Source organism: Agaricus bisporus (assembly GCF_000300575.1).
Source record: "Agaricus bisporus var. bisporus H97 unplaced genomic scaffold AGABI2scaffold_13, whole genome shotgun sequence".
Lineage (NCBI taxonomy): Eukaryota > Fungi > Basidiomycota > Agaricomycetes > Agaricales > Agaricaceae > Agaricus > Agaricus bisporus.
In genome coordinates this window covers 400,345-426,343 of record NW_006267348.1, presented here as the reverse complement: position 1 = coordinate 426,343, position 25,999 = coordinate 400,345, and the positions used below count along the sequence as shown (strand labels likewise).

At 44.1% G+C, this 25,999-nt stretch overlaps 8 protein-coding genes across 8 annotated transcripts; 5 read left to right on the top strand and 3 right to left on the bottom strand.

Moving 5' to 3' along the window:
* Window positions 1-1,541: 1,541 nt before the first annotated feature.
* AGABI2DRAFT_181072 (hypothetical protein) lies at window positions 1,542-4,738 on the bottom strand (the record flags this gene model as incomplete). The annotated part of the gene is made up of 14 exons (XM_006456393.1): window positions 1,542-1,784; window positions 1,862-1,967; window positions 2,047-2,125; window positions 2,179-2,396; window positions 2,455-2,620; window positions 2,680-2,889; window positions 2,949-3,066; window positions 3,120-3,242; window positions 3,305-3,615; window positions 3,677-3,789; window positions 3,846-3,993; window positions 4,060-4,396; window positions 4,462-4,554; window positions 4,608-4,738. The coding sequence occupies 14 exons, from the start codon at window positions 4,736-4,738 to the stop codon at window positions 1,604-1,606; spliced, it is 2,334 nt and encodes a 777-aa protein (XP_006456456.1). The 3' UTR covers window positions 1,542-1,603.
* Window positions 4,739-5,094: 356 nt separating this feature from the next.
* Window positions 5,095-6,374, top strand: AGABI2DRAFT_122351 (hypothetical protein; the record flags this gene model as incomplete). Its single annotated transcript, XM_006456392.1, has 3 exons — window positions 5,095-5,549; window positions 5,601-5,859; window positions 5,916-6,374. The coding sequence occupies 3 exons, from the start codon at window positions 5,095-5,097 to the stop codon at window positions 6,372-6,374; spliced, it is 1,173 nt and encodes a 390-aa protein (XP_006456455.1).
* A 296-nt stretch (window positions 6,375-6,670) lies between these two features.
* On the bottom strand, window positions 6,671-7,115 carry AGABI2DRAFT_122350 (hypothetical protein; the record flags this gene model as incomplete). Its single annotated transcript, XM_006456391.1, has 3 exons — window positions 6,671-6,812; window positions 6,860-6,866; window positions 6,914-7,115. 3 exons carry the CDS (start codon window positions 7,113-7,115, stop codon window positions 6,671-6,673), a joined length of 351 nt encoding a protein of 116 aa, XP_006456454.1.
* Window positions 7,116-8,477: 1,362 nt separating this feature from the next.
* Window positions 8,478-10,135, top strand: AGABI2DRAFT_211407 (hypothetical protein; the record flags this gene model as incomplete). The annotated part of the gene is made up of 5 exons (XM_006456390.1): window positions 8,478-8,801; window positions 8,875-9,150; window positions 9,213-9,412; window positions 9,462-9,713; window positions 9,791-10,135. The coding sequence occupies exons 1-5, from the start codon at window positions 8,555-8,557 to the stop codon at window positions 10,133-10,135; spliced, it is 1,320 nt and encodes a 439-aa protein (XP_006456453.1). The 5' UTR covers window positions 8,478-8,554.
* Window positions 10,136-11,243: 1,108 nt separating this feature from the next.
* On the top strand, window positions 11,244-11,596 carry AGABI2DRAFT_122348 (hypothetical protein; the record flags this gene model as incomplete). Its single annotated transcript, XM_006456389.1, has 2 exons — window positions 11,244-11,377; window positions 11,431-11,596. The coding sequence occupies 2 exons, from the start codon at window positions 11,244-11,246 to the stop codon at window positions 11,594-11,596; spliced, it is 300 nt and encodes a 99-aa protein (XP_006456452.1).
* Window positions 11,597-13,623: 2,027 nt separating this feature from the next.
* AGABI2DRAFT_122347 (hypothetical protein) lies at window positions 13,624-16,485 on the top strand (the record flags this gene model as incomplete). The annotated part of the gene is made up of 10 exons (XM_006456388.1): window positions 13,624-14,132; window positions 14,188-14,334; window positions 14,389-14,706; window positions 14,780-14,864; window positions 14,925-15,137; window positions 15,199-15,250; window positions 15,324-15,464; window positions 15,517-15,586; window positions 15,643-16,000; window positions 16,057-16,485. 10 exons carry the CDS (start codon window positions 13,624-13,626, stop codon window positions 16,483-16,485), a joined length of 2,322 nt encoding a protein of 773 aa, XP_006456451.1.
* A 323-nt stretch (window positions 16,486-16,808) lies between these two features.
* Window positions 16,809-20,032, top strand: AGABI2DRAFT_228411 (hypothetical protein). Its single transcript, XM_006456387.1, has 13 exons — window positions 16,809-17,132; window positions 17,241-17,403; window positions 17,453-17,541; window positions 17,595-17,671; window positions 17,717-17,872; window positions 17,921-18,443; window positions 18,501-18,599; window positions 18,651-18,794; window positions 18,847-19,146; window positions 19,203-19,422; window positions 19,485-19,631; window positions 19,692-19,714; window positions 19,778-20,032. The coding sequence occupies exons 1-13, from the start codon at window positions 16,830-16,832 to the stop codon at window positions 19,856-19,858; spliced, it is 2,325 nt and encodes a 774-aa protein (XP_006456450.1). The 5' UTR covers window positions 16,809-16,829; the 3' UTR covers window positions 19,859-20,032.
* Window positions 20,033-21,334: 1,302 nt separating this feature from the next.
* Window positions 21,335-23,442, bottom strand: AGABI2DRAFT_228408 (hypothetical protein). The gene is made up of 14 exons (XM_006456386.1): window positions 23,294-23,442; window positions 23,077-23,240; window positions 22,898-23,020; window positions 22,753-22,843; window positions 22,637-22,702; window positions 22,566-22,583; window positions 22,493-22,513; window positions 22,397-22,441; window positions 22,318-22,322; window positions 22,245-22,292; window positions 22,010-22,192; window positions 21,853-21,942; window positions 21,719-21,800; window positions 21,335-21,669 (listed from the first exon to the last, which is right to left on the bottom strand). Exons 1-14 carry the CDS (start codon window positions 23,379-23,381, stop codon window positions 21,413-21,415), a joined length of 1,281 nt encoding a protein of 426 aa, XP_006456449.1. The 5' UTR covers window positions 23,382-23,442; the 3' UTR covers window positions 21,335-21,412.
* Between the last annotated feature and the right edge of the window lie 2,557 nt (window positions 23,443-25,999).

Here is a 25,999-nt window from a genome sequence, read left to right as displayed (position 1 = left end):
GCGTCCTGCCTTTGTCAAGGTGCTTTGGATATGTGTCCCTCGGTGTAAGAAATTGTCTCCCGTTACTACTGGTAGTATTTTGCAGGATGTTCGAAAAGCTCATCCACAAAGATCTTGTAGGCAGTAAGTCTCGAGGGAGGGGTACCTTCAATCAATCAGGTTTTGGGGTGGAACTAATACAGGCTGACAAGTGGTTCGGTGACTTTGATTTTCGAAACCATAGGTTCATTAAAAAAAACCTACTACTAAATCCGAATGAACCTACAGCTCACTTCCTACGTTACCTTCTTGCGCAATTCCTATTCATAAAAACGTGAGCACGAGGTGGCACTGATCATCTATCAAAGTAGACTTATCCAAAATGATGATCAAAAATAATGTTTTGTCCAAAGGGCGGGCCTCTTTATGACCCGTAATCTTGATTCTAGAATAATATATTCGTGGACGTGTTCTTACACAGAGGATGAATAAATCCGAGGGAGTTCCCACTCAAGTCTTGATGAATTCAATCGCGTACTTCCCCCGTGGATCGAAGCACACAGCCAAAATTGTTCATCCATAGGAGGGGTGATAATACCGTGAAACACCTTCTGGACCAGTTCTAGGGCCTTCTTCAAAACGTGTTTCGTCTTGGCAGAGAAATTGAATGAGGACGTGATCGGTCCACATGCAGAAGGACGAGATCCTTTCAGTCGGCTTCCCAAGATGCCACAAAGAGCTGCTGCAAGCTTCGCAAGAGGGCTAGCCGAGACATAAAATGAAGACATGTACTGCTTGCAGGGCTGACAAGCTGGCCGTTGTTGAAGAACATAGTTCGCCCTACTGACAACAAGTCAATACAAAATATGTGGGGCCGGAGAGAGATTTCCTTAGGGATATAGGTGTTCGACCAGAAGCATTTGCTGCACCAGATGGAGGCACCGTTGAAACGGAATTTCAGTGGAAGGTGGAGCTGCATAACGGTTCGATGAATTGCATTTTGAACTGATCTGTCCAACAAGTTGGGACTCGAGCACACAAATACTCAAGATCAACACGTGGCTCGCCAATCACATTCCCTCGACAATCATGATCATCATCCTTGATTGATGATCTGGGACTTTGGGTCTTTAGAGTTCCCTTAAATTGACCCATTGCGGACCTCATTAGTGCATCCATCAATGTCACAAGGATAGAAGTGTCAGAATATAGAATTTAATCAGCAAACCAGAAGTGACCCCATCTATCACAATTGCGGCTCACGCGTGGACTTAGCTGATTTCGTTTGAAAAGGAGGAAGGAGGTAGAAGAAACGCATCTAGCGGCATCGGACAGAGTTTTGATCCCATGTGACTCCGCACTTTAGGGTATTCACTTCTTACATGATACATGAAAAGATTCCTTTAGTCAAAAGTATTCAGAGATAAACAACCCTTATTATGAACAGGAAATGAACATTTCACGTTCAATCACTCAAACCTCTCCCCAAGTCAGACTATAGCGATCATCAAACAAACCAACCTCTTGCTCGAAAACACAAAAAAAAAAAAAAAGAAAAAGAAAAAAAGTTCGTTACAACACAAAAATACAAAGCGCAGCACCCAAACCGTCCGTCCATCACTTCCTACACTGTCAATATTCTTAAAGGGTCCGAACCACCCCCCTCCATCCCCACCAAAACAGCTTGCCTAACCGCACCCAAATAATCACTCAAACTCCTCCCACCTTCATTAATAAAATCTTCATAAATCCTATAACGAGAATCCGCAACGATATTCACGAGTTCAAGTGCACTTTTGAGGTTTCTAAATGAGGGTAGTAAAAAATTGAAAGTGAGTAAATTAGAAAAGGGAGATTTGAGGATGATTGGGTGGGTACGCACTCTGGGATGAAGTGTCGGGAGGAAACGAGAAGTGAATGAAGTCGGATGATTAATTCAGGAACATATATTTGTCGAATGCGAATGAGTTCTCGCCTACGCCTCTCGCCTATTCATAAAACAAAACAAAGAACAAAAAACGTTAATCGAAGACAGCAGCGAGACGATCAAAGAGAAACAAAACTGACTGCTAATACTCTCATCCGCAACCAACCATTCCGAAGTAAGCAATTTCGTAATCTGCTCATACGCCTGATCGATCAACTCCTAAAAAATTCCATGTCAGCATAAAGAAAAAGTTGAAAGAATTCGTTATTCACCCGATATTGATTCAACCAAGTTGCATATTCCTCATTACTCAACCCCCCAGGAACATTCATCGCCTCACATTCCACCACTTTCTCCAAAATCTCCCAAATGACAAAAAACTGTCTATAATGCAAATACTCCGTCGCTCTATCTTCAGGTTCACTCATCACTGCCAAATCGGAGGGAACCATCTCGAGTAACTTTTGCGCTAAATGTACCCTTCCCGAGGCTGGATTTTTGAAAAGGGTAATCGATTGAATAGAGCTCTGACGAAAGAAAAAACGCACCTAGGAAGTACCGCAAAATGACATTTGCTTGTTCCAACGCCGTATCATACGTCGTATCCAAAAACACCGTCCACTCAATCGATCTCAAAAGGAACAATTCATTCTCCGTATCCGATTGCTGCCTTGTTATAACCGACGGTAAAGGTCCTTTCAACGCCGGTAATACCTAACCACCAAATGTAATTGACTTAAAATGCGTAAAGTTTTGCATATACACACACATACCTCGAAAGCTTTTTCGATAGTTCGTTCAGCAGTAACGATAGCCACACGTTCCATATCTAATCCATGATCCTTCGCACGTGTCAATGCCAAGCGACGTTCATTGACATCAGCTGTGAGAGCCAGAGATACGAGGAACAAGGCATAACGTTCGACAGCGTTATCTCCTAGAGCGCTAGCATACATGGCAATAAGATCTCGTTCACCCGCATCCTAATTCAATGCTCAAGTTATTTAGGGTTTTTTTTTATAATAGACAGACGGTGACGGACCTCTAATACTTGAAGATAACATTCTAGGATGGTTTGAGTTGCTAATGGTGGTACTGTCACGTCTATGATTTGAAGATAAAGCGCCAGATGCGCGAAGAATCGACACATAGGTGCATACCTATCCACTCGACATTGAATAAAGACAAAAGAAAATATGCAAATGAGACTCACTCTACCGTATCACGTCTATACGAACCATCACTCAATCCACGAGCAAAAGCTTCCAACAACTGCGATGTCCGATTCAAAATAATATACAACTGCGAAAAATGAAACGCATGATCAGCAGCAGGCCTGGAAAAAAAAAAAGTTAGATTAATGGAAAAAAAAAGAGATTGAATGTGAATATGAATTACCCTTCAGAGACAGCTACGCCTTTCAAGCTTTCCAACGTTTCAGTCACTTCTTTAACCCACTCCTGTTCTTCTCTTTCTTTATCCTCCACCGAAACATCTCTCACACCCTTCCGAACACCCTCCACACCCTCTTCCCAAAAACTACCACCCAATTTACCTATCTCCATACTCTCTTTCTCTTCACACATGATACTAATTTGTGCCCACAAATGATCTTCCCATGTCCTACAAGAAGCCTTGAGTACAGTCGACGTTTGAGGTGTTGGTACGAGTGCGGCATAAAGTATACGTTCATTCTCGGAAAGTGCAGACTATAAAAAAAAATTGGGTTTAGCAGATTTTAATGAGAAAAATTTGTTTTTTTTTTTTTACGTTGAGAGCTGCTTTTGTACAAGTAATCTTCCATAACCTGCGTTTACGATTTCCTTGCCAGAAATTAGGTTCTTCATTATCTTCTTCCTCATCCTCATCGCGTGGTTTCGTAGCTTGAATTACGAAATTAGAGAGAGGGAAACGAAATGATTCATCTTGAGGTACGTACAGAGGGCTCTCCAAGTGAAGAGTAAAGATCCACGGATACTGGCAGCTCGCCAAGGTTGATACGCTTTTCGACAAAGTTCGATAGCTTCTTCGAGTTGACCGGCACGTATATAACCATATAATGCTTGAATCAAACTCTTGTCATAACTCTAACCAGGAGACCCCCCGTCAGAATAAAATAAAATAAAAGTAAAAGTAAAAAATTGAAAGCATACCGCGTCATCAGGAGCTAACGTTTTTCCATCTTCCCTACTCAACACATCCGGATCCATCTCCCTAACCAATCCATCCCTACCACCACTATTATTATTTCTCCCAGTACGAAACGCCTGCATCACATTATATTTCGTAAATTTCCAATATCCAGTCGTAGCTTCCGGTACGATTGGAAGTGGTGCAATCTCTTGTAACCATTCTCGAACGACGATGAGTTCAGAAAGGAGGGGTGAGGATTGCATGAGAGCTTGAGCTATGGTTGATGTTGGTGTGTAGGGATTTTCGATGAGGAGTTCTCGAGGTGTTTTTTTAGGTTTAAGTTCGGTTTTTCTGGCGCTAAAAATGTGTTGTGTGTTAGTTAGAGGGAAGAGGAAAGGAATGAAGGAGATGGGGGAGCGTACGCCATTAGAGCTTGAAGTAATCCCCAAGTGTTTTCTTCCAATTTCAATAATTCAAGTTCTTCTTGACTTGAGTCGTCTTCAAATTCCGCTATCCTAAACAAACAAATAATGTAAAAGAGAGAGAGAAAGAAAAAGAAAAAACGGACTGGTCAGTGCATAATTGACGTATCCGAGGTGCGAATCCAATTTCGGGATCTAATAATGGTTCGAGGTCGTCTTTGACGATTTGACATAGGGAAAGGACGTCGGCGTAGGATTGGAATAGGGATTCTGTCATTTGTGTTTGGGTTGGGTGGCGCGCGCGTTTTTGCGCGTTCAGTAAGTTGTTGAGGGATGTAAGTTCAATAAGTTATTGATGCGACTGTCACGCGTTGTTTGGATTTGTATATATAAACCCATGATTTCACGATTTCTTTTTGTTTTTTTTCGCGAGTTTTGGTATACTTACTTGAAGGCTTTACTGAACTCAAAATACAAAAAACGAAAGAGCACCAAAAAAAAAAAAAAATCCTTTTTTCTTTTTTACAACCAAGCTCAGGAAAAATTATTTAATATCACGAGCTCGCCCTTAGGCTTTCACTCATTTTTAATTTTTTAATTTTAGCGAAACACTTTCATTAAAATCATTCCTTGATGAGTTACCAACTCCCAGACTTACTCACATTCCTCACTTCCATCTCCTCCTCCTCCTCCTCTAATACAGAATACGATGGCGAATTACATATAAATCCAATTTACGCCTCTCTCTCAAATTCTACTGGCAACTCCGACTCCTCCGACATCATAAATGAACTCGACTCTCAACTTCATTCACAACGTCCAACCGAATCATCAAAGAAAGAAAAAGAAAAAGATAAACTTCGAAAAACTGTTAAAGAGTTTTTGGATGAATATAATCCTGGATTATTAGCTTGTCTCTATCTCCCTTTTCTTTCAAACAACGAAAAGGAAGAGGAGGAGGAAGGGGTGATGAAGGTGGTAAAGGAATGGTTAAGTGTATGTGCGATTGGTGTTGAAGAAACTGTTAGACCTGGTAGAATAATTGGAGTTGGTGATCAGAAGGAAAGGGTGAGAGAGGTTGTTGAAACGTATGTCTTGTTCCCTTACTTTTTTACTACTAAAAAGTTTTTGTTTTTTAGGATAGCGAATAGGTTAATGAGATTCTCAAATTTGAATACTCGAACTATAAATCAAAACATGACCAACATCCTCAACGCATCTCAACACCCTCCTCCTCCCCCTCCCACTTCCACTTCCACTTCCACTTCTACTCGTCTAACCGAATACTTGAATTGGCGTATCGATTTAAGTGGACATCAACTTTTACTCATGTTGTTCGTTATTCCACCTCACACTCACAAGTATACTCGAGCCATAGAATTGATTTTGGAAATCGGAGTTTGTGTTGTTGCAAGTCCCCTCTCTCTCACTCTCTCTCTGTTTTTTTTTTAAAGAAAATGAAGGATTTATTCGCATACAATATCCATCAAGCATGGTCAAATCCATCCCACCTCAACCTCATTTCATATTTGCTACTGTGTGGAGGAGGAATGACGACGGTACAAGGTGGTGTGAATATGATAGGAGAAATGATACGATTGAGGATGGTAGAGTTGAAACACGAACTTGAAAATGAAAAAGAACGAGAAGGAAAAGAAGAAAAAGAAGTTAATGGATTGTTGACTAGTATCTTTTCACCGTTTTTCTCTTCTTCATCCTCTTCATCCTCGAATAACAACGACGACAAAGACCTCGAAATTCGCAAGACGTTATGGAATTGGGTATCAGGAATCATTCATTGGGCATACGAAGTCGAGTATTTCACTCCTGACCTCGAAAGAAACATGAATAAAAAAAAGAGAGGTGGAGAAGTGAGAGATTACGGATGGGTTTTCTTGATTCCAAACCAATAAAGTCAATTCGGGTCATCTACGTCCATAGGTGCTTCGACGACATTAGATATCGAGAGAGGTTCGTTTGTGAATGGTGAATGATTGTCGTCGTCTGGCGCGATTGCAGGATAGGGATTAGACAGTCTAGCAACATTGGGATAAGGATTCCCATTCGACACCACTGGTGTTGTTGTGCCATTAGCAGTAGCAGAGGAAGTCGTCGTACGCGCTGACGATGACCCCGCTCCATTCGCCTTTTTCCCTTTTTCGTTTTTAGGTAAAGTTCGGTATGCTGTAGAAAAAGGTGAGGATGGACGTTAAGCGCAATGAGACAACTTGCCTTGGAATTGGGATTCGAGCATGGGAGAGAGGTGGTTGAATTCGACGAGTTCGAGGGCTTTGAAGATGTCAGAGGCGGAGATGGATTTATGTTGTTTGGAGAGTGCGACGTCGTGCGCACTAGACTTTGGTTTTAGTTTTGATTTGGCGCAGATGAGTCTACGTACGTTGCAGCTGCACATGTGTCAGAAAACATCACAAGAGAAAAACAAAAAGCGGACCGAGATAGTTGATAAAGACGGTAGAGCCCTTGACGAGGGCAAGGACAGTGTCCTTTTGCAGCTTTGCACCGTCTGGAAGAGCGCTCTTTGCGATTTTAGTGACGACGCTCTTGGGCAGTTCAAAGTTCTCGATGCCATCTGTGAGCTGAGCCTGCTGAGCCTCGGCCGAGACTTGGCCACCACTGGCGTCTTTGCGAGGCATGGGAGTGACTGTGACGTGTGACTGTGCATGGCTGACCTGACCCTCCTCGACGCCCCGCTGCATCCCCTCAGCGGCGGTCTGTTTGCGCGCTCCGCACCGCGCCTGCCGGGCCGAGACGCAATCGATGCCTCCTTTCTCGCCCCACCCGTCAACACTTTCAAGTCTCCTCACAGACGTCGTCGACATCGTCCCACTCGCTCACACAGCGCACCCCCAGCACCAGACCGCCGTCGTCCACCTGATTCACCTCCAACTCTTTCCTTTACCACCCGCGGAGGTGAACTCTTACCACCCCCACCTCCCCTCTGTACGTTCTTTTCTTTTTTCTTTCTGACATTATCTCATCTTCGTAGTGCGACCGACGACGTTTTGGCGTAAAACCCGTCGCTCAGGCGTCACCGGTGCTTCCTACTCTCCCTCTTCCCACCTCATCCGACGTTCAACCTACATTGCGGCTGGTCTGCAATTCGACTCTCCCATCCACGATCTCAGTGCTCTCTGTGTCGAATCCCGCGTCGGCTGTATCGTTATTCAACCCGAATTCGCCTTTGCTTTATGATGATCTTCTTGATCTTCTTTGTGGCTGCATGTCATGCTGCGCCTATCGTAGTATCTCCTAGGCAACTGGTTTTGCCTGGAGCTGGTTCTACTACTTTTTGGTGGCCTTTTCCTCCTCCTCCTTCTTCTACATCCGATATCGCATCTTCTACCTATGCTTCATATATCGCCTCATCCATCACTCCCACACCCACACCCACATCATCCTCGTTACCCCATAATGTCAAACACACCTTTAATATCCTCTATCTCATTCCCGTCTTTGCCGTCGTGGGATTATCTATCCTCGTTGCGATCATATGGTTAACTCATGGGTGTTGTACACGTAAACCCAAATATCGATCTCTTCCTCGACCACACCAAGTCGATGAGTCATTCAAAGCTTGGAAATATGAAGATATTCCATTATCATGTCAACATACCAAGGAATACGGTTTTCAATGCGATTGTCGTCTTGACGATATGAAAAAAGTGTATTTGAGAATCGATCATGATCTCATTTCTTCAGATTCTCCACTTTCGAAATTGGAAAGGGATTCGGTATCGATGATGATGGAGGATAAGTATACTGTGGTTCCGGGTCGGCGACCACGATCGACTCCTATTACTGAAGAAGAACGGTTAAAGAGGATGGTGCAGAAAAGGAGATTACAGAATCATAGAGAGAGTATTGCGAGTTTACCAGCTGGAATGGTCTTTAGTCCGCCTGTGGTGGGGGTTTGTGGGTTTGCAGAGTAGTTAGTTGTGACACGTGATTTGACGTGAGGGCGAAATCAATATCATGTCATGACAATTGTTCTTTCATGCTTGTTCACCATTTAAATGCAACATCCACGCGTCGAATAGCTCTTTACTACCACCACTACTACCACCGCTCTACTATGACGTCTATTAGGAGCTTTAAAACTACTAGAACGGCGAGGACGCTTGTTCCGGAAATACAACAAGGACAAGGACAACAACAACAAGGACCGCAAGTACCGCAAGTACCACATGTATGGCCTTTTGCTGATGAGAAGGATGTGGCGATTTCGGCTGTGAGGAGAGCGTGTATTGTTACGCAAAAAGTGTTTGAGTCGATGGGGGATATGGATTATTTAACGAAGAGTGATGAATCTCCTGTTACCAGTTCGTCATCATCCTTCATCTAAAAAAATGATATTTATGCAACTCGAACTTTCATCACCAACTTTTTTTTTAGTTGGAGATTTTGCAGCTCAAGCATTAATTTCTCAAATGATTCATGCTGTATTTCCAGATGATAAAATTGTAGGTGAAGAAGATGCTTCACAGTTTTATAATTCGGAAAAGAAGGAGATGTTACATCATATAACGTCTATTGTCAATGAAGGACTTACGGCTGATAAAATGGATTATGAACATGAGGATTGGGGGGTTGGGATGGGGTATGAGATTTCTCCGAGGGAGGTGAGAGATAATATTGATAGAGGGAAGTTTGATGGAGGGGATGTTGGTCGTAAGTTTGGATTTATTTTATTGGTGTGGAGGTTTTGTTAATTTTGATGTTTTTTTTTTGAGGGATGTGGACGATTGATCCTATTGATGGGACAAAGGGGTTTTTGAGAGGAGAACAATATGCGGTGTGTGTGTCACTTATTGTGGATGGGGAACCTGTTGTAGGCGTCATCGGATGTCCGAATTTTCCACATCAGTCGAATGAATTGGAAGGAGAAAAAGGTTACATTTTTTCTGCAGTAAAAGACCAAGGTTCCGAACGCGTAAGTCATTGAACATTAATAAAAACACATATTCATCACCTTTCTCAAGTTAACGATAGAAGGACTTGATCCTGTGCTTATATCCATGCCATCTGTGCATCCCTCAGATCTGGTAGTGTTGGAATCAGTGGAATCGGCACATTCATCGCATTCGTTTAATGCGAGGGTACGTGAACTTTTGACGGTGGATGGTTTACCTATGAGAATGGATAGTCAAGCAAAATATTGTGCACTTGCTATGGGGAGAGGTCATCTTTATTTACGTATGCCTACTCGTGCTGATTATGAAGAAAAAATTTGGGTATAGTTCTTTCTACTATTTCTCTCTCCACCTTCCCACCTGGGTTTTCTGATGTTTTACGATGTTTTTTTCAAAAGGATCATGCGCCTGGAATATTGTTAGTCGAAGAAGCAGGTGGGAAGGTTACAGATTCGAGAGGGAAGTTACTTCAGTTTGGATTGGGAAGGACGTTGGGAAGGAATTATGGGATTGTGGCGTGTGGGAGTTGGGTTCATCCGAGAGTTATTGATTCGGTTAAGGTGGTGATTAAGGAGAGTAGGAGGAGTAAGGAGAAGAGGGCTGCTGCTGCTGCGGCGAAGGCGGAGGCGGTGGCTGTTGCTGATGATGCTGATGCAAAAGGAGAGGAGGGGGAGATGGAGGAGGGGAAGGAGAAGGAGAAGGAGAGTAGTGGTAGGGTGAGGGATGTGGATACGAAGTTGTAGGATGTGGTATTGTATATGGTATGTTTAAGTTATGTTTTGATGCTGCGAGAGAAATATAGTCCCGGAGGTAGCGTTATCGCGCCGTCTGTTTGTCAGTCGCAGTATAAGACACTGCGAATAGATTGAACGATTGTTTGGGTGGTTATATGTGCCACGAGCTTCATATTGAGTGTCAAGTGCCTTCATACTTAAATCGACCAGTGAGTGATCCATGCGGTAACGTTATCGCTTGTCGCATGCACTAGTGAGGGGTACTTGGACAGGTCTATTGATAAATGCAAATTCTACGGAACACGACGTCCTGGGGTTTTAGTGGGTATTTGACAAACTACAGCTAAGATCCTACACAGCCTTCGAGAGGAGTGCGCATTTTCGGGGGGGTGGATGACATCTTAAATTTGTGGTGCACAGGCGCACGGGAAGTTGGTCTCACATGTGCGTAACATGTAGCGCTAGTCGCCAATCGCCAAGAGCCATATAACAGAAAAAGTTTATGTTTTCAATGACAATCAGAAACTTGGCAAAGACATGGGCGGTGATGGATATTTCCTAATATGGAATGACACTGGATTTACTGGCTTCCCACGCCCCACGCTTTCTTTTTCTTCTGTTTCTTTTCATAGCCTTTCTCGTTTCTTGCCTTCTCTCCTCCATCAACGGTTGCTCTCCCTGTCCTCCTTCTTCTTTGGGCGCTTATATAGTCATGGCAGGCTGGTAAGTTTGTCATCTTAGTTCTTCGGCTGTCGACGCTTGGAGTCTCAGCACCTCAGAGACGCTCAAATATATCATGCATCTCCACGTCCTTTTTGTGAACAGTTTCGCTGACGACGCGTTGTGATTCCTTATAGGATTGATTTATTTTCGTTGTTTGTGGTTAGTCCAAGCGTGTTCGGTCTTCTATATGACGTTTTTTCTCAACCTGGATTGCGGTGCGATAGACTGTTGGAGTCATATCAGGAACCATTTATGGGATTGTGTATTTGGTGAAGCAGGTGACGGAGGGCATACAGTCAACGAAAGAACGGTATGTGATCAAATTGTTTTCTGCGTACACCTCCTTTTCCTGGGGGTTGTGTGATGGCGTTGCGACGTGCTCAGTGGCTCCACAATGTTTCGGATGATTTCTAACCGTGTTTTTCTTGATAGCATGAAACAGAAGGGATATGATATCTCGGGTAAAGGTGTATCTATCAAAACTGCGAAACGGTTTGATAGACAAGATTATATCGATGCGACGCAACGGTTAGTTCATGCCCATTTTCTTGATAGACCGACCAACCCATATTTTTTTACAGGGGAATGATGAAAACTATGACCGCCGCTTCATTTAATCGACGTGCAGAGTCGTCTGATGGTCAATCTTCTCCTTCAACATCCTTCTCACCTTCAATGTCCGGCTCTCGTCCCTCGGCTATGCCTCGCGCAAATTCTAGCAACAGCGCTAAAAGCGCTGGAAGGTGATACATAGCTATTTTAAGGAATGGCTTTGATTATCATTCTTCCCCGTCTTCGTTTGGTGTTCAAGTGTCGGGTTTAAGATTTATTTTTTCTGTTGCTTTCTTTCTCCCTTTACGCGTTTCATACCACCAAACTTGTGCATATCTGCCGGTCGGATGCCATGGAACATGCTCTTTGATGCATTTTCTTTTGGCTAAACCATCAATTTGTTCAAAATTTGACCTGTGTTATTTTGTGACCTTTTGGTAGAAGTTTTGTTTTTCGTATTATCTAATTGCTTTCCTTCCTCTTCTTGTTCCCTTGACTACCTTGCCGTTTTTTATTGCAGAAATGTACTTGTAGGACATTTGGTTTTTATGAATTTTTTGTTTTTTTTTTTGGTAGTTGATAATCCCTTGATCGCTGTGGATCATGAGAAAAAGTAAATATCTGTGAACCCTCATTTTGGCCTTTTGTTTTTCGCTGCGCGGATTGTTGAGTTTGGTGATGCCAATTGTTTTGATTTTGACGGAGTAGCGGGTGGGTCTTTTTTGATGGTTCATGCCTTGATCATCTTGTTTAGTGTTCCGGTGATTGATGATCTTATGATCATGATCATGATCGACCCCTTGCACTATTCCACTGTCCCTTGGCAGGTACTTCATCCTCATATGGCCGTCGGATTTCCTAGGCTAACTTCGTGGAAGGTTAATGGGACTTTTCCGGGTCATATTATTATGGTGACCGGCATAGATAGATTAGATTGTAAGTACTATACTTGAGATCTACTATTGACTTTGAGCTTTGTGCCTGCCTCTTTTTGTCCTTGTTCGTTTCGAAGGTCGGATTATGAGAAGGGCTTTGTTACTTGAGAAATTATGGATAGAGCATGAAAACGAGTGAAAGAAAGAAAATTTTGACAAGGAAAGTTAAGTCCAATTGAGAAAAATCGCAAGATATGTGGATTGATAGCGCTGGAAAGGATCGGCGGGTACTACATAAAAACAGCGTTTTCGAAAGGCTGGAGCATTCCACGTTCATAGGAGACAGCCTAAGTATTTGGGATGGATTATCAATATATCAATCTTGAATGCCACTGGCAGTGCAAATGGCGGGCGGGAAAGGGATAATAGCCGGTTTGTCCCGGGGGTAGCTGAGTTCTCCCGGCCCACGGACTAGCCGACATGCCAGTATCCTATATATGTTGATATCAGAGAATCACAACTTGTGTTGCGGCGACTGCGCAACGATGTACTTGATGATTTATATCAGGTATCACCTGGTATCACGGTACCCATGCTGCCTCTTTGATGGGTTCGCAGCTTGTTCTATTCTCCATTACTTACATAGCACTGGAACGAGATCGCGCCGTGAATCACCACTGATCATTAACATTGTTGGTACGGGAGATTCAATCGTAAATCGTTACACCCGGTCGCACAGGGAAACTGCAGTGTATGGTATCCCTGGTTATGAACAGTGCACTCGACTATGGGATTCACTTGCCGACGTCAATCAAGGTTTTTTTTTTTTTGGTAAAACCCACTCAAGTGATCTTGTCGGCGCGCCCATTGGCCCTATCACAGTGCCACTGATTAGTGATCTACCAGCTCAGGCCCAGCTCAAAATCCTTGGCACAGGCCTGTCTATGTCCAAGAGCGAGATGCCATCACCTAGGTACCTATCAGTGGCACTGATAGGTGATGGCATCTCGCTGCACAAGTTCTCCTGCCCAACTTCGAGCTCCAACTCCGCTTAGCTTATTGGCAATTACATTGCGATCATGCGGTGTTACCGGTGTTTATAGGTACGTTGTTACGGCGGGATGATGCAGGGGAGGGCGAGAAACTGCGAGGGAGGGCGCCGATTTGGTGCTGCCAGCTCCAGGCTGCTCCTGGGATTACCCCTATTGTTTTTATATATCCCGATCACATCAGACTTCACAACGCTTGATAAGTATGTAACTGACACATGAATCAAGGGGTTGAATACGATGACTCAACATTTAACTATCACTTTGAACTGGGTTTTGTGCCCACAACCTTCCCTCCATGAATCGTGACTCTTCACTTCAGAACTCACTGCTACCGTCACTAAACTCCAAATTTCTTGATAACGACCAGTTAAAAATTGTCGAGCATGGAACATCCCAACGCAAAAAACGTTCTGTGTTGAAACTTTGTCTATGGCTTTCAGGCATCATCGTCATCGTCTTGGTGAGTTTAGGGGTATGGAAGCTTGGTACGAAAGAGTTTATGAAGGTGCGAAACCCTTATGGGAATATGTATTATGATGAGAAAGGGAAGGGAGGAGGAGAACCAACGGATTGGTCACAAGTGGTGAAACCGATGATGACGAAGGACTCGAAATTTGATGTGGTTGCTTCAGTTTGGATTCGAGATGATACTTTGGTTGATAGTGAGAAAGATGCGGTTGCGAAGATTGACGGTGAAGAAAGACCAGAAAAGTTGATCTTTACGGGAAAAGTATTCGAAAACGTGGACGTTAAAAGTAACATGAAGTTTGCGAACGTGGATTTGAGGATACCTACTAATCATTTGTGAGCGCTGTTACCTGAATTTTGATTTTCAAGCTGATTTTCTCGATCCTTTCAGCAAACACGCAAATCTGTCTAACTATGACCTTCGCGCGTCGTTTGTCCTTGTTCAATCCAACGAGAATAGGCCTTCTTGGTTGGATTTCGCGAAACATTTTACGACTTGGAAACCACAATCATTAGAATCACTGAGTGTCCGGAAACAGTGCGTCTGTCTGATTTGCCCAACTGTGTTCTCATTCATTTTTTGGGCATGCAGCGATGCGGACCTGACGCCTGAAGACATGATTTATGACAGTTTTGGAATCTCAATACCCCTTATCCAGTTCCATAATATCGGAAGCAAACGACCTGTAAATATTGATAATACCTCACTAGTGAAAGATCCTGCGACAGTGGAAGACACAACCCCGTTTGAAAGGGAGTCTGAATTCAGTTGGAATGGGGAACCAAATTGGGACGAAGAAGAGACAGAATCAACATCTACAGCCCAGATAAACATGGGAGGGTTTGGTGGAAGAAATTCTTTTGAATTGGAGTTCATAGGAGGAAAGCACCCAGTGACAGAATACCACCCGTATGTGGTAACTCGGTGAGATCAATTACTACTACTACTAAGCAGCGCCAAGTTATTCATTTTGTCGAACCAGGACACATCTTCACATTATGAAACAGGATCGACTCTTCAACCGACTACCATACATCATATCTCAGTCACTGGTCGCAAACAGAACCGTGAGTTACGGTATATTCTATTTTTTTCTCTGTTATCTTCGCTGAATCTACGGGTCACAGTGTGTCGAATCATCGGGAAAACCTATCCAAAATCCCGAATGGTATCAATGTCGCAGAAACTCTCTCAAAAGCGGGGTGTTCGAGACCGAAATTCAGGTTCGATTACCATCTTCGCTTGGAAACACGGGAACGACAAATGACAGGAAGCAGTGGAAGACGGAGTCGTTATATGCGCCGTATATGTCTGCAACGCATAATGCTACTGGGCCAAAGGTATGAGAGTGCTTATATGATATTCTTCTTTATATAGCCTTGACTTTGTTAACTTCTACAGGATATTGTTCCGATTCCTGTTGACAGAGAGAATTTTCCACAGATTGAAACGGGTATGTAGATCTCTTATCGGCTCCTGAAGAGCCGAATGACTGACCCTCTCTTCCCCTGAAGAATATGTAACAGTTAATTGGAAACTCAGTTTCTCGAGCCACAGACAGGAGAAATTTCTTCTTTTAGATACACAGATGTATCAAGGCCATGTTTACAACATGACGGAAACAGAGCCATTGCTACAGAGTATGCAACGCGAGCATGACTTGAAAGGTGCGTATCAACAGAAATTCCAGTACAGTATAGTACCGAAATTTTGTTTTAGTTGGGATTTATGGACATAGGATCGCCGAAGATGCACATCCACGTCGTATTATCATCCGAGATGTGATTTCGTATGTCGTTGCCTATCTTAATATTGGGAAGAAAAAGTGTTAACTCGTGTTTTCAGCGTGTTTATTCGCCTCAGCTGCTGGCTTTTGGTCATTCATTATTGGTACACTCGTACCACCACTACAGGAATTTCTCGACTTGGCACAGTACTCATATCCCTATGGCCACTTTTGGATACCTTGGAAGGACTGCTTATATTGATGTTCTCCCATGTTCTCCCAAGTCTCTTCGCCATTGATTCCATTCGGCCGTTCCTAATGTTGGTAACAGTCATGAGACTCAAATGCAGCCGGTCGACAAGGAAGAATGGGGGAAAGAAAAAATGGATTCCGAGGGTCCATATGGCAAAGGCTACGCATTCCGAGAGGGCTAGCGAGCGAACGGAAGCAAGACTGCCGCAGAGAGTCAAGTTGATGGTAAGTCAGCCACATTTCTATCATCTTTTAGACCCCTAAAGCTCTTGACAACGTAGCTTTTCATAACCATTTTCATTGTTGCGCACTTCTTCATCACACCGAAATCATATCTTCTCTCACCAACGATTGAACTCCCCGAAGTATCACAACATCCTCTCGAGTTATTCTTGCCTCAGGTGCCGTCGATGACAAGATATCTCCAGACCCTCGGCGTATCTTCTTTTCTCACAGGATGTATCCTCCAATTCGTTATGAATTACTCATCTCAAACATACGCTGGGAACTATAAAATCACGACTTTGTTGTGGTTGATCTCCGCGGTGATAGCATTGTTGGATTTGATACCCTCTTTTGCTGGAACAACTTTGAGGACAGATGGTGTTACAGTTATCGAAGGCATTACATTAGTGATAGAGATCGTGGATCTTGTACAGGCAGTGAAGTATAGGTATGCAAAAAGTTTGGATGAGGAGGACGAAGACTAGTAGCTTAAAGTACATTAGTAATATAAATACCTGAGATGTTATGAGATGTTATTTATTGTAAAGACGGTGGCATACGCTTGTAATGGTTGATTAACTTTCTATGGAAGCCCGCTATTTTATGGTGTGGCCGACAAAAAGATACCATCAAATGGCTTAAGACTTGGACTACACCTTTCAGTGCTTCAGCTACCACAATTGTCATGAAGTGCTCGCTTCAGTTTGGGTCATAGATTGACAGGGAGGGAATGATTTGACGCGACGCTGACTAAGCAATTCCGGTCAAAATTTCGGATTGGACGGAACGGGACTTTGCTAATTTGCTGTCGACGACTTGCACGGCCAACATGCTCCTGGGTCGCCTCTGGACTCGTACCCGCTGTTCGCAGCGACGACACTCTCCTTCCTCGCTTTCCCTCTCGTTATTACCCCTCGTCGGACGACGCGCCTCTTCCGCTGCTGCAGCATTGAAACCGGACAATGGCACTGCGGATGCTCCAGAAGCACTCCAGCACACGCTCTCGGATGAAGACCACCTGCGCCTGAACTTTCAAAGAAACATTGGAATATCAGCTCATATTGACTCTGGTAAAACTACACTAACGGAGCGCATATTATACTACACGGGTAGAATTAAGGACATTCACGAGGTGCGTGACTTTTCGCGTATCTGTGGGTGCATACCACGTCACTCCTGTGGATATATGCATCCAATTTGTTCTTTTTTATCACTTCTTGTTTGCTTATTCAGTATCTAGGTGCGAGGTAAAGATGCAGTCGGTGCCAAGATGGATAGTATGGACCTGGAGCGAGAGAAGGGTATCACGATTCAGAGCGCCGCTACCTTCTGTGACTGGGAAACCACAAACATGTTATCCGGCGAGAGAGAAAAGTACGCCGTCAATATCATTGATACTCCAGGTATGGATTGCCTGCATCCGCTTGCTTGCCTATAACTAATGGGTGTTAGGTCACGTTGATTTCACAATCGAAGTAGAACGTGCTTTGCGAGTGTTGGACGGTGCAGTTCTGGTTTTGTGTGCCGTTGCCGGTGTCCAAGTCGGTTCAATTCAGCTTCGACTATCTAGAAATATTAATCACAGAACTTTCAGAGTCAGACGACAACTGTGGATCGTCAAATGCGCCGGTACAATGTGCCGCGGATATCTTTTGTCAACAAAATGGACAGGTACGTGGCATTAAGCTCATTAAGTATTCATGCTGATGAGCACAGGCCCGGCGCTAACCCTTGGAGGATTGTTAACCAGATAAGGTCAAAGCTTCGCATCCCGGCTGCTGCCGTACAGGTACCTATTGGCTTGGAAGAAGAGTTCAAGGGGGTCGTTGATCTCGTGTACTGGCGTTCAATTTACAATCAGGGTTACAAAGGGTGGGTTTTTCCTTCTTATGGCATCCTTATTTAACTTAAGCTTTCCAGAAATGAGATTGTTGTTTCTGAGGAAATTCCGGCCTCCGTTATGGACTTGGCGAAGGAGAAGCGACAGGAGCTTATCGAACAACTGGCTGAGGTTGATGAGGAAATGGGTGAGATATTCTTGAACGATGAAGTTCCCACCAACGACCAAATCGCCTCTGCCATTCGTCGCTCTACCGTCGGTCTCAATTTCTCCCCTGTCTTCCTTGGCTCCGCCATCAAGAATACCGCTGTTCAACCCCTTCTGGATGGTGTTTGCGCCTATCTCCCCAATCCTGCCGAGAGTACGGTATTGGCTCATGACACTGAAGCCCCACCTGGAACACCACAAGTTCAGCTGGCTCCCGCTGCTGCTGCTCCTCTCGTTGGGCTTGCGTTCAAACTTGAAGAGGGACGCTTCGGGCAACTCACATACATGCGAGTGTACCAAGGCACCCTAAAGAAATCAATGAACATATACAACGCTCGAACTGGTAAGAAAGTGAAAGTTCCTCGTCTTGTCCGCATGCACAGTGATGAAATGGAGGTACGTTTCCGAGCTGCAGCGACGACGACGGTCTAGTTTGACTCATCTCATTAATAGGACATCGATTCAATTGGCCCTGGCGAAATCTGCGCCATTTTTGGTGTCGAATGCTCTTCTGGTGATACTTTCAACGATGGCTCGACAAGTTATTCCATGGTATGATCTCGTATACTTCCTTGTATTGACTTGATTCTGACCCGGCCGTAGACGTCCATGTTCGTTCCGGAACCAGTCATTTCACTCGCGATCAAACCCAAAGGCCAAGAAACTCCCAACTTTTCACGTGCTCTCAACCGCTTCCAGAAAGAAGATCCTACTTTCAGAGTGCATATTGACCATGAAAGCAAGGAGGTTAGTCCGATGCTATTCCTTACATTTTCAGCATATTCAATATTATCGTTAGACCATTATATCTGGAATGGGCGAACTTCACCTGGAAATTTATGTAGAACGAATGAAGCGGGAGTATAATACGGAGTGCACTACCGGAAAGCCTCGGGTCGCCTTCCGCGAAACCATCACCCAACGCGCCAACTTTGACTATACACATAAGAAGCAAACTGGTGGTGCTGGACAGTACGCCAAGGTCATCGGATACATTGAACCTATGGAACCAGACGCAGAGACTGGAAAGGACACGGACTTCGAGAGTGTTGTTATGGGCGGCAACGTTCCATCCAATTACATTCCTGCGGTCGAAAAGGTGAGTTCTTCTAAGTCGCCCGCAAGATTTTACTAAGGCTAAGCTTTGTTCTATAGGGATTTTACGAGGCTTTGGAGAAGGGAACATTGTCCGGAAATATGATCTCCGGTTGCCGTCTTATACTGCAAGATGGTGCTTTCCATGTTGTTGATTCGTCAGAGTTGGCCTTCAGACTGGCAACGATCGGTGCTTTCCGTGAAGCTTTCAGACAAGCCAGCCCGGTAGTTCTTGAACCTATCATGACGGTGGAAGTGGTTGCGCCGTCTGAGTTCCAGAGTAAGCTGTGGTCGTTACTTTCATCACCGCTCTGCTTTGGCTGATGGCGATTTGATTTTCAGATCAGGTGATCGGTGGACTGAATTCACGACGTGGTACTATTATAGATAGTGAAAGTCGTGATGAAGAATTCACTTGTGTGGCTGAGGTGCCGTTGAATGATATGTTCGGGTATTCGAACCAACTACGTGGTTCAACACAGGGCAAGGGTAAGTAATCTTACATTTGCATCCGTTGGCATACGTTGACACCGATCTTCTGTGTTCTAGGTGAATTTAGCATGGAATACAAGGTAAGAGTATATTGACAACATGTCCTGATCCGTCACTCACGATCAATTTTATAAACATTATAGACGCATCTGCCTGTACTTCCTCACACGCAAAAGGAGCTTGAAGAGGCTTACCGCAAGACTCTCAATCAAGTTAAAAAGTAAAACATAGACTGGGTGCAGATATACTATTGCTAGCGCTCTTACTGGCGTCACTTCAACTATTTATGGGAGCTTTATTTTTCGTAGTTTTTAGATAATATAATACTAGGGGGGTTGGGAGGAAATACTTAGATATACCCGAAATTCGTCAGCTCCATAGATATTTTCTTGGATGGTATCTGAAGCTCTGCAAGTAATCTTTTGCGTAGAGAGATCGATTGTTGAAGGAATCTTCTTGGGGTGTTTGATGTGATTCTTCCATGCACACATCACACGACAAGCTTCAAGGAAAATCCTCTCGTTGCTCCGAAAGCGTTCAATTTTTCAATGGTCAAACAACAGGCCTAGAGTTGCGCGAGCACTTTACTATGCCATGGTCACACCCTTACCTACCCTATCCAGTGCACAATGCCTTGATGTAATACAGTCGACACTCTTTTGCGACACGTAAATCCGGCGCATAACTCTTTACAATGTGGCATGCATATACGTTATCGGCCCATCGGTTAGGTTGTCAACAGTCTGTTGGACAAAGTGGCTGGTACGACCTTATCAGTGCCTGACCAGATTACCCCGGCTAACGAATCTCTGCAAATCTCTCGAATCTCCCGCTTGATATATTTTATTTTAGACGCCATTCTATTCCGACGCGTGACGAAATGCCGGGATATGATTGCCATAATCATTGATCAGGCACGATTGCATATTTAACAAGCCGGCAAGGCCTGTAAAGGCCCAGACTAATCCAAAAGGATAAAAGAAATCGACGGGAAGAAAAGACCTGTCGTTATTCGGGTTCTAATTATACTACGTCATCTGAAGCCGAATTAAAAGCCTGCACATGCGAACAGCTCGGAGTGTGACGTAATTCCGTCCCGAAATTTTTCATCTTGTCCAACTTCCGAGGAGTCACTCTCGGGATGGTCATAAACATAATACAGAAGCCAGAAGCCTACAGAAATTAACTTACTAACGAGGCCCCATGGTCTATGTTGAGAGCCATATACATGATGATATAAAGGCAACAACATCTGAGATAATCACTATCAAAAGAAGATATTTGCATGCGACCGGCGCATGATGCCCACTGTGAGTTTAAAAATCAACTAGCATGTGAAGAGGTTCACGTGTTGCGCGCCGGAGTAAATAATTGTATTGGACCCATTTTATTTCTGACCTCGCGAATCGCACAGCGCGCTCATCCATCAACGGTCCACATGTGTACTCGCCATCTTTTATTCGGGGCAAGTGAGGTCCTATCGATCCTATCGATAATCACCGTTTTAAATACAAATTATGACTCACCTGAACATATCCATACGTTAACTGATGATTGTATCTTCTACTATTATATTTAAGAGTCTTTTCTTATGTCAACTTGTGAGCTGGTAATGAATGACAGAATACACAAATATATGATATGGTAGAGAAATCAAAACGAACGCGTTAACAATGTCCAGTGAAAACAATTAGATACAGCTTTATACGGGTATAGAAGTCCAAGGGCAAAAAAATGTCAGCATCTAGTACGTATAAATCATCACGACAGTACACGAGTTAACAAGAAAGTATCCACAAGGCTATAGCTGTAGCAACGATCGTGGGACTGATAAACGTGAAATGCGTTAAAGCACCATTATCTGGTGCATCGGGCGCAGCTGGCGGAGGAGCTTGGGGAGGTGGTGAGGGGGCCGAAGAGGATGCTGCTGCGTTTGGTGTGCTTATTGTTGTGGGACTCGAATTCCCATTGGTGCCATTGGAAACATCGGGGATATCAACATCATCGGGTGTTGCGGTGTGCATGCCATGAATATCTGGTTCGATATTAATATAAACCAAACTTCATTTGGAAATCCAACTTACATTCTTCGAAAGACGGCAAAACAAAATCTTTTTCAACATAAGGGTAGGTCTTATTCAAGGCCACGCCAACCGGGACAACGTGCTGTATGCATGTCAGAAAAATTTACCGCAGTCGATATGTCAAAACCAGTTACCTTAAACACACTCATGATCTCCGGATATATGTCGATAGCTTCTTGCAGCGTGAAGTTATTGAGTTCATGTGACAGTATAATTGCACCTTTCTGTGGTTTCACAAAACGTTCAGGTTTTGTTTCATCGTGTTGGAGGCGAAAAACATGCGTGACTTACCGTGTCAAACAAGCCATTCCTACCGTCGTTCAACATCTTCTCGTAATTGGCATCAATTTGTTCCTTTGTAACACCGTTGCTGCCAAACTGCCAATCGTCCGAATCGTATTTCCAAAGGATGTTTTGTAAGCCCAGAGCTTGAGCAATGGCACGAATACGGTCGTCTACGTCACCATACGGGGGCTAGGGCGAAATCAGATGGTCGTGTATTGCCAATAGCATCGATGGAACCCACCCGCCAGCACGTAGGCGTAACACCAGTGACTAGTTTGATAATTTGCATCTAGAAAGCAGTATAAGTAAGGTACTTGGTCTGGTCATTCTAAAGAACTTGCAGCTGAAATTCGAGTTGAGTACTTTTATCGATCGCTGTGCCAGATTACTTACTGTAGTACAACTCGGCAAACGCGTCTTCATTTGAGAGAGAGGTCACTGGAGGTACATGAGTGTTTGAACCGTTAACCGCTTAAATATTATCCTTACTTGGGGGATGCGACCAGGTATCTGGAAACTGTTAGCGAGGGGGACACAAATAGGTAACCAGATGTGGACTCACGAACGCAAACCTCATGTCCTGAAGTTGATTAAAATTAATCAAATTATAGAAAAGAGAAAAAGGTCACTAACCGTCGACAACTGCTCTTTGAGCTTCCAAAGGATAGTCCATTACATTGGTACCGATGAAAAAGAAGGCTAGAACGCGAGTCAATAAAATGATGAAGCAAGAATTTTCTAAACGCAACTCGTTTTCTGATCTTTGCTCGCAAGGAAGTCATAAAATAGGTTATGACCACAATACGGGCCGTCGTCAAATCCATATCCTAAAGTTGAGGGCTATTTCGCGGTTCCAATCGCTGTAGCCAACGGGTAGAATAGTGAATAATTCACCTCCGGAACGTCAGCAACGTCGGGTTCCAGCCCTGGCTGTTTGGGTGAAACGCAACGACTCCATGTCCACCAACAATCTGGGTCCGACCCATCGTAATTGTAACCCGGCGGTCCCGAAGCTGGCTGTGTATTTGTCGGTTTCATTCTTGACCAGCCAGAAAGGGGCAAGAACAACGCACCTTGACAGCAATATTGGACGGCACCTTTGACGAGATGTCTCTCCACAGAGCTTGAGCGGTGGTGTCACTCGGTAAAATCTTTGCTCGCTGCGCGCTCGGGGGAAAAGCTGATAATTGAGCGGTTACTGGAGGATAGCCATACGGAGAGCATTCGACCCCAGGATCTGCATATTGGAAGGTCAATATGACGATAGTAAGTCAATTGTTTCTCGACTACCTTTGATTGCAGCTTCCCCAGCTTCAGTTGTCCTATCTTGCGCCCAAGAGCCAACAGCCAGAATGAGAAGAAAAGCAGTGGAATGCATAACAGGCGTTGTTGATAGTCGCTAAGTCGTGGGGGGGTGGGGGGGTTGATGCACGCGTTGTCCCAGCGAGCCGCAATACATCTTGACTTTTTTATAAATGTCTGTCAAGGGGCATCATATCCACATATGGTGTAGTTGATGGAAAGGTTCATGCGTCGCCACATTCCCTGAATGACTTTCGGTCATTTCTACCCGGCTTCAAGCCCTTTTAAATGTTGCCGTCTCCTTCCCGTTTTGACCGTCGCCTACCGGTAGGATGCATAGAAAAACAATAGATCCCGAAATCAAGTTGCGGCTTTGTGGGACAAGGTTGCACTCAAAGAGCTTCCTCGGCATTACGTACTTACGCATGTTTGGGGGCTAGATCAATTTGAGATCGTGAGCCGTGCAGAGCCCTGCCTGATCGATCCGGTAGTCGATCATGAACATGAAAGAATGAAAGAATGAACGCTCACTAACAGCCGAATCGGAGCCGGCGTCGCATTCTTGAGACGCAACATAACTTGACGATGTTCCAGATCGTGGGCTCAGAACCATTCAAGCAATAACAGATGATAGGGAATGGCCATTTGCGCAGCTGCAGACGACTGTTGGCAGTGCGATCCAATCATGTGCGTACAATTCAGCCCAACCTCCTGATTGATCATAATGCGACACATGTTCACACACGTGATGGAGGTAATTTTCTGATTATCCAAAAACAATCCCATCGCCAAAGATCAAGAAGCGACAGCGGCAAAACGAGAGAAAATAAAAACAAAAACAGACCAAAAAGAAAAAAAGATTGATGATGATAATGACGTTAAATTAGGGTCGTCTTTTGAACAGTTGATCAGGTTTCCAAGTCGGCCGTTATACGCGGAGCTTCAAACTTAAAATGCCGCCCGACGTCTTCCCGGGCCGGAGGAGGTTCTCATTGTCTTGTTGACTACTGGACAACTGATTGTGGTTTGCTACGGCCCAATCGTTCGGTTTGAATCCTGTCATTCAGCAGATGGGAGGGAGGAAATCCCGAGGAAGTCGCTGCGTTGAATCAGGCACTTCTGTCTGAAAGCCAGCGGTCGATGTAATGATGGACGGCTCGGTTTACACATGGACCCGCCTGGCGGCGCGGAAGGTGGGAAAACCGAGCATGAGGGGCTTGGCCCAGCGATAAGTTGCCGTGGCCCATCAGTAATAGACTTTCAATTTCCATGGCTGTTATCTCGGAACATCAGAAGCTGTACATGTGGCTGTAATGATATAATGTCGAGTAATCAGATATTGTCACGTCTTATCTACAACCCTGAGTATGGTGAAGTATGACCCTCCTCGATATATGGATTTCTAACATGATAATACTACGCTCAACGTTTTGAACTCTTCTAGTATCTATAACGGCGGGGGTATCCTATAAACGGTTCATCTTTCTCCAGGTCCCGGAGCCGTCATTTGTTCTATGTGACACTTGGATAATTGATCGAGCTTAACGGATACAGCCAAACTACTAATTTGCGGTGTCTTCATTGACACTTTCGTTTTTGGTCGTATGAAACTACCCACCGCTAGGAGGCTGCGACAAATATATGTCATTTCCAATATATGTAATCCGTACCCCAGCATCGCGAAAAAGTCTAAAACGAATACATCCTTTGAGCCTTTGTCATGGAACGTGAAGCATGATAAGTAATACGTGAAATACAACTCTCGTACTTTGAGACCTTTGTAACTACCCCATAGATATACCTGTGCTTTGAAACTATTCTTTGTTGGTACTCCTGTGTCAACACTCAACAGACAATAATTCTATGAAAGTCCTGAGTCTACCGTGTCAAAGTGGGAAAAAAACCCAGCTCTATCCGATTTCATGGTCCCTATGTTATATTCTTGTCGGAAAAACTCAAACGGCATGTAAAGGGGTCGTTTCCTGAATTAGCCTTTTTTAGACTTTGAAGGCATTTTTGGGCCATTTAATGCACTTTCTCACGCCTTTCCCATTGGCCTGGAAATGCATTATAATGCCAAATAATTATAAGCAAAACGTCAGATCGTCATGTATTTCGGCTTTTTCCGACATCTGCTCACGTTTGGGATTTACCTCTTCCTGAGAGTATGCTGAGCATCTACAGTATGATACTGGACATGTCATAGATGTAGCGAGGTATTTAACTTGTATGTACGATGAGTGAGCTCGACATGTAGTAACCAGTTGACAGTTGTCTTTAACCACTTCAGCCTCTGCGGTACTAGCCTGGAATTCTCCGCCCCGGCACATCGCTGAAACATTGACGGTCACCACTCTCCTGAGCGCAGAGCCGTCAACGTACAGAATGGTGGCAGTTCGAAGCTGTGATCGCTGACATACGTCCAAGTCCCTTATGCCAAGAGGAAATTACCAACTGTATATATATTTAGATACTCGACACTTCTGCAATGGCACAAAGGACCGGAACTGTTGTCCACTCGCCGGACCGGAGTGATGCTATCATCCGAGTCATAATTAGATGGCTAGTACATAATTACATTGTTATGGTTCTTGGTCTTTCTTCTTTTCTTTTCACAACTTTCCTTCTTTTTTGTTGAAACGATGCACAGGTGTTCGAACGTAGCAGTTAGCGCATATAATACCTCCGTACCAA

Coding starts and splice junctions, on each gene's coding strand:
- AGABI2DRAFT_228411 (XM_006456387.1), top strand. CDS start 16,830: ATGCTCCTGGGTCGCCTCTGGACTCGTACCCGCTGTTCGCAGCGACGA. Junction 18,444..18,500: donor TGCACAGTGATGAAATGGAG/GTACGTTTCCGA, acceptor TCTCATTAATAG/GACATCGATTCAATTGGCCC. Junction 19,147..19,202: donor ACATTCCTGCGGTCGAAAAG/GTGAGTTCTTCT, acceptor TTTGTTCTATAG/GGATTTTACGAGGCTTTGGA.
- AGABI2DRAFT_228408 (XM_006456386.1), bottom strand. CDS start 23,381: ATGCATTCCACTGCTTTTCTTCTCATTCTGGCTGTTGGCTCTTGGGCG. Junction 22,442..22,492: donor TACCTGGTCGCATCCCCCAA/GTAAGGATAATA, acceptor ATGTACCTCCAG/TGACCTCTCTCTCAAATGAA. Junction 21,670..21,718: donor TTTGCCGTCTTTCGAAGAAT/GTAAGTTGGATT, acceptor ATATCGAACCAG/ATATTCATGGCATGCACACC.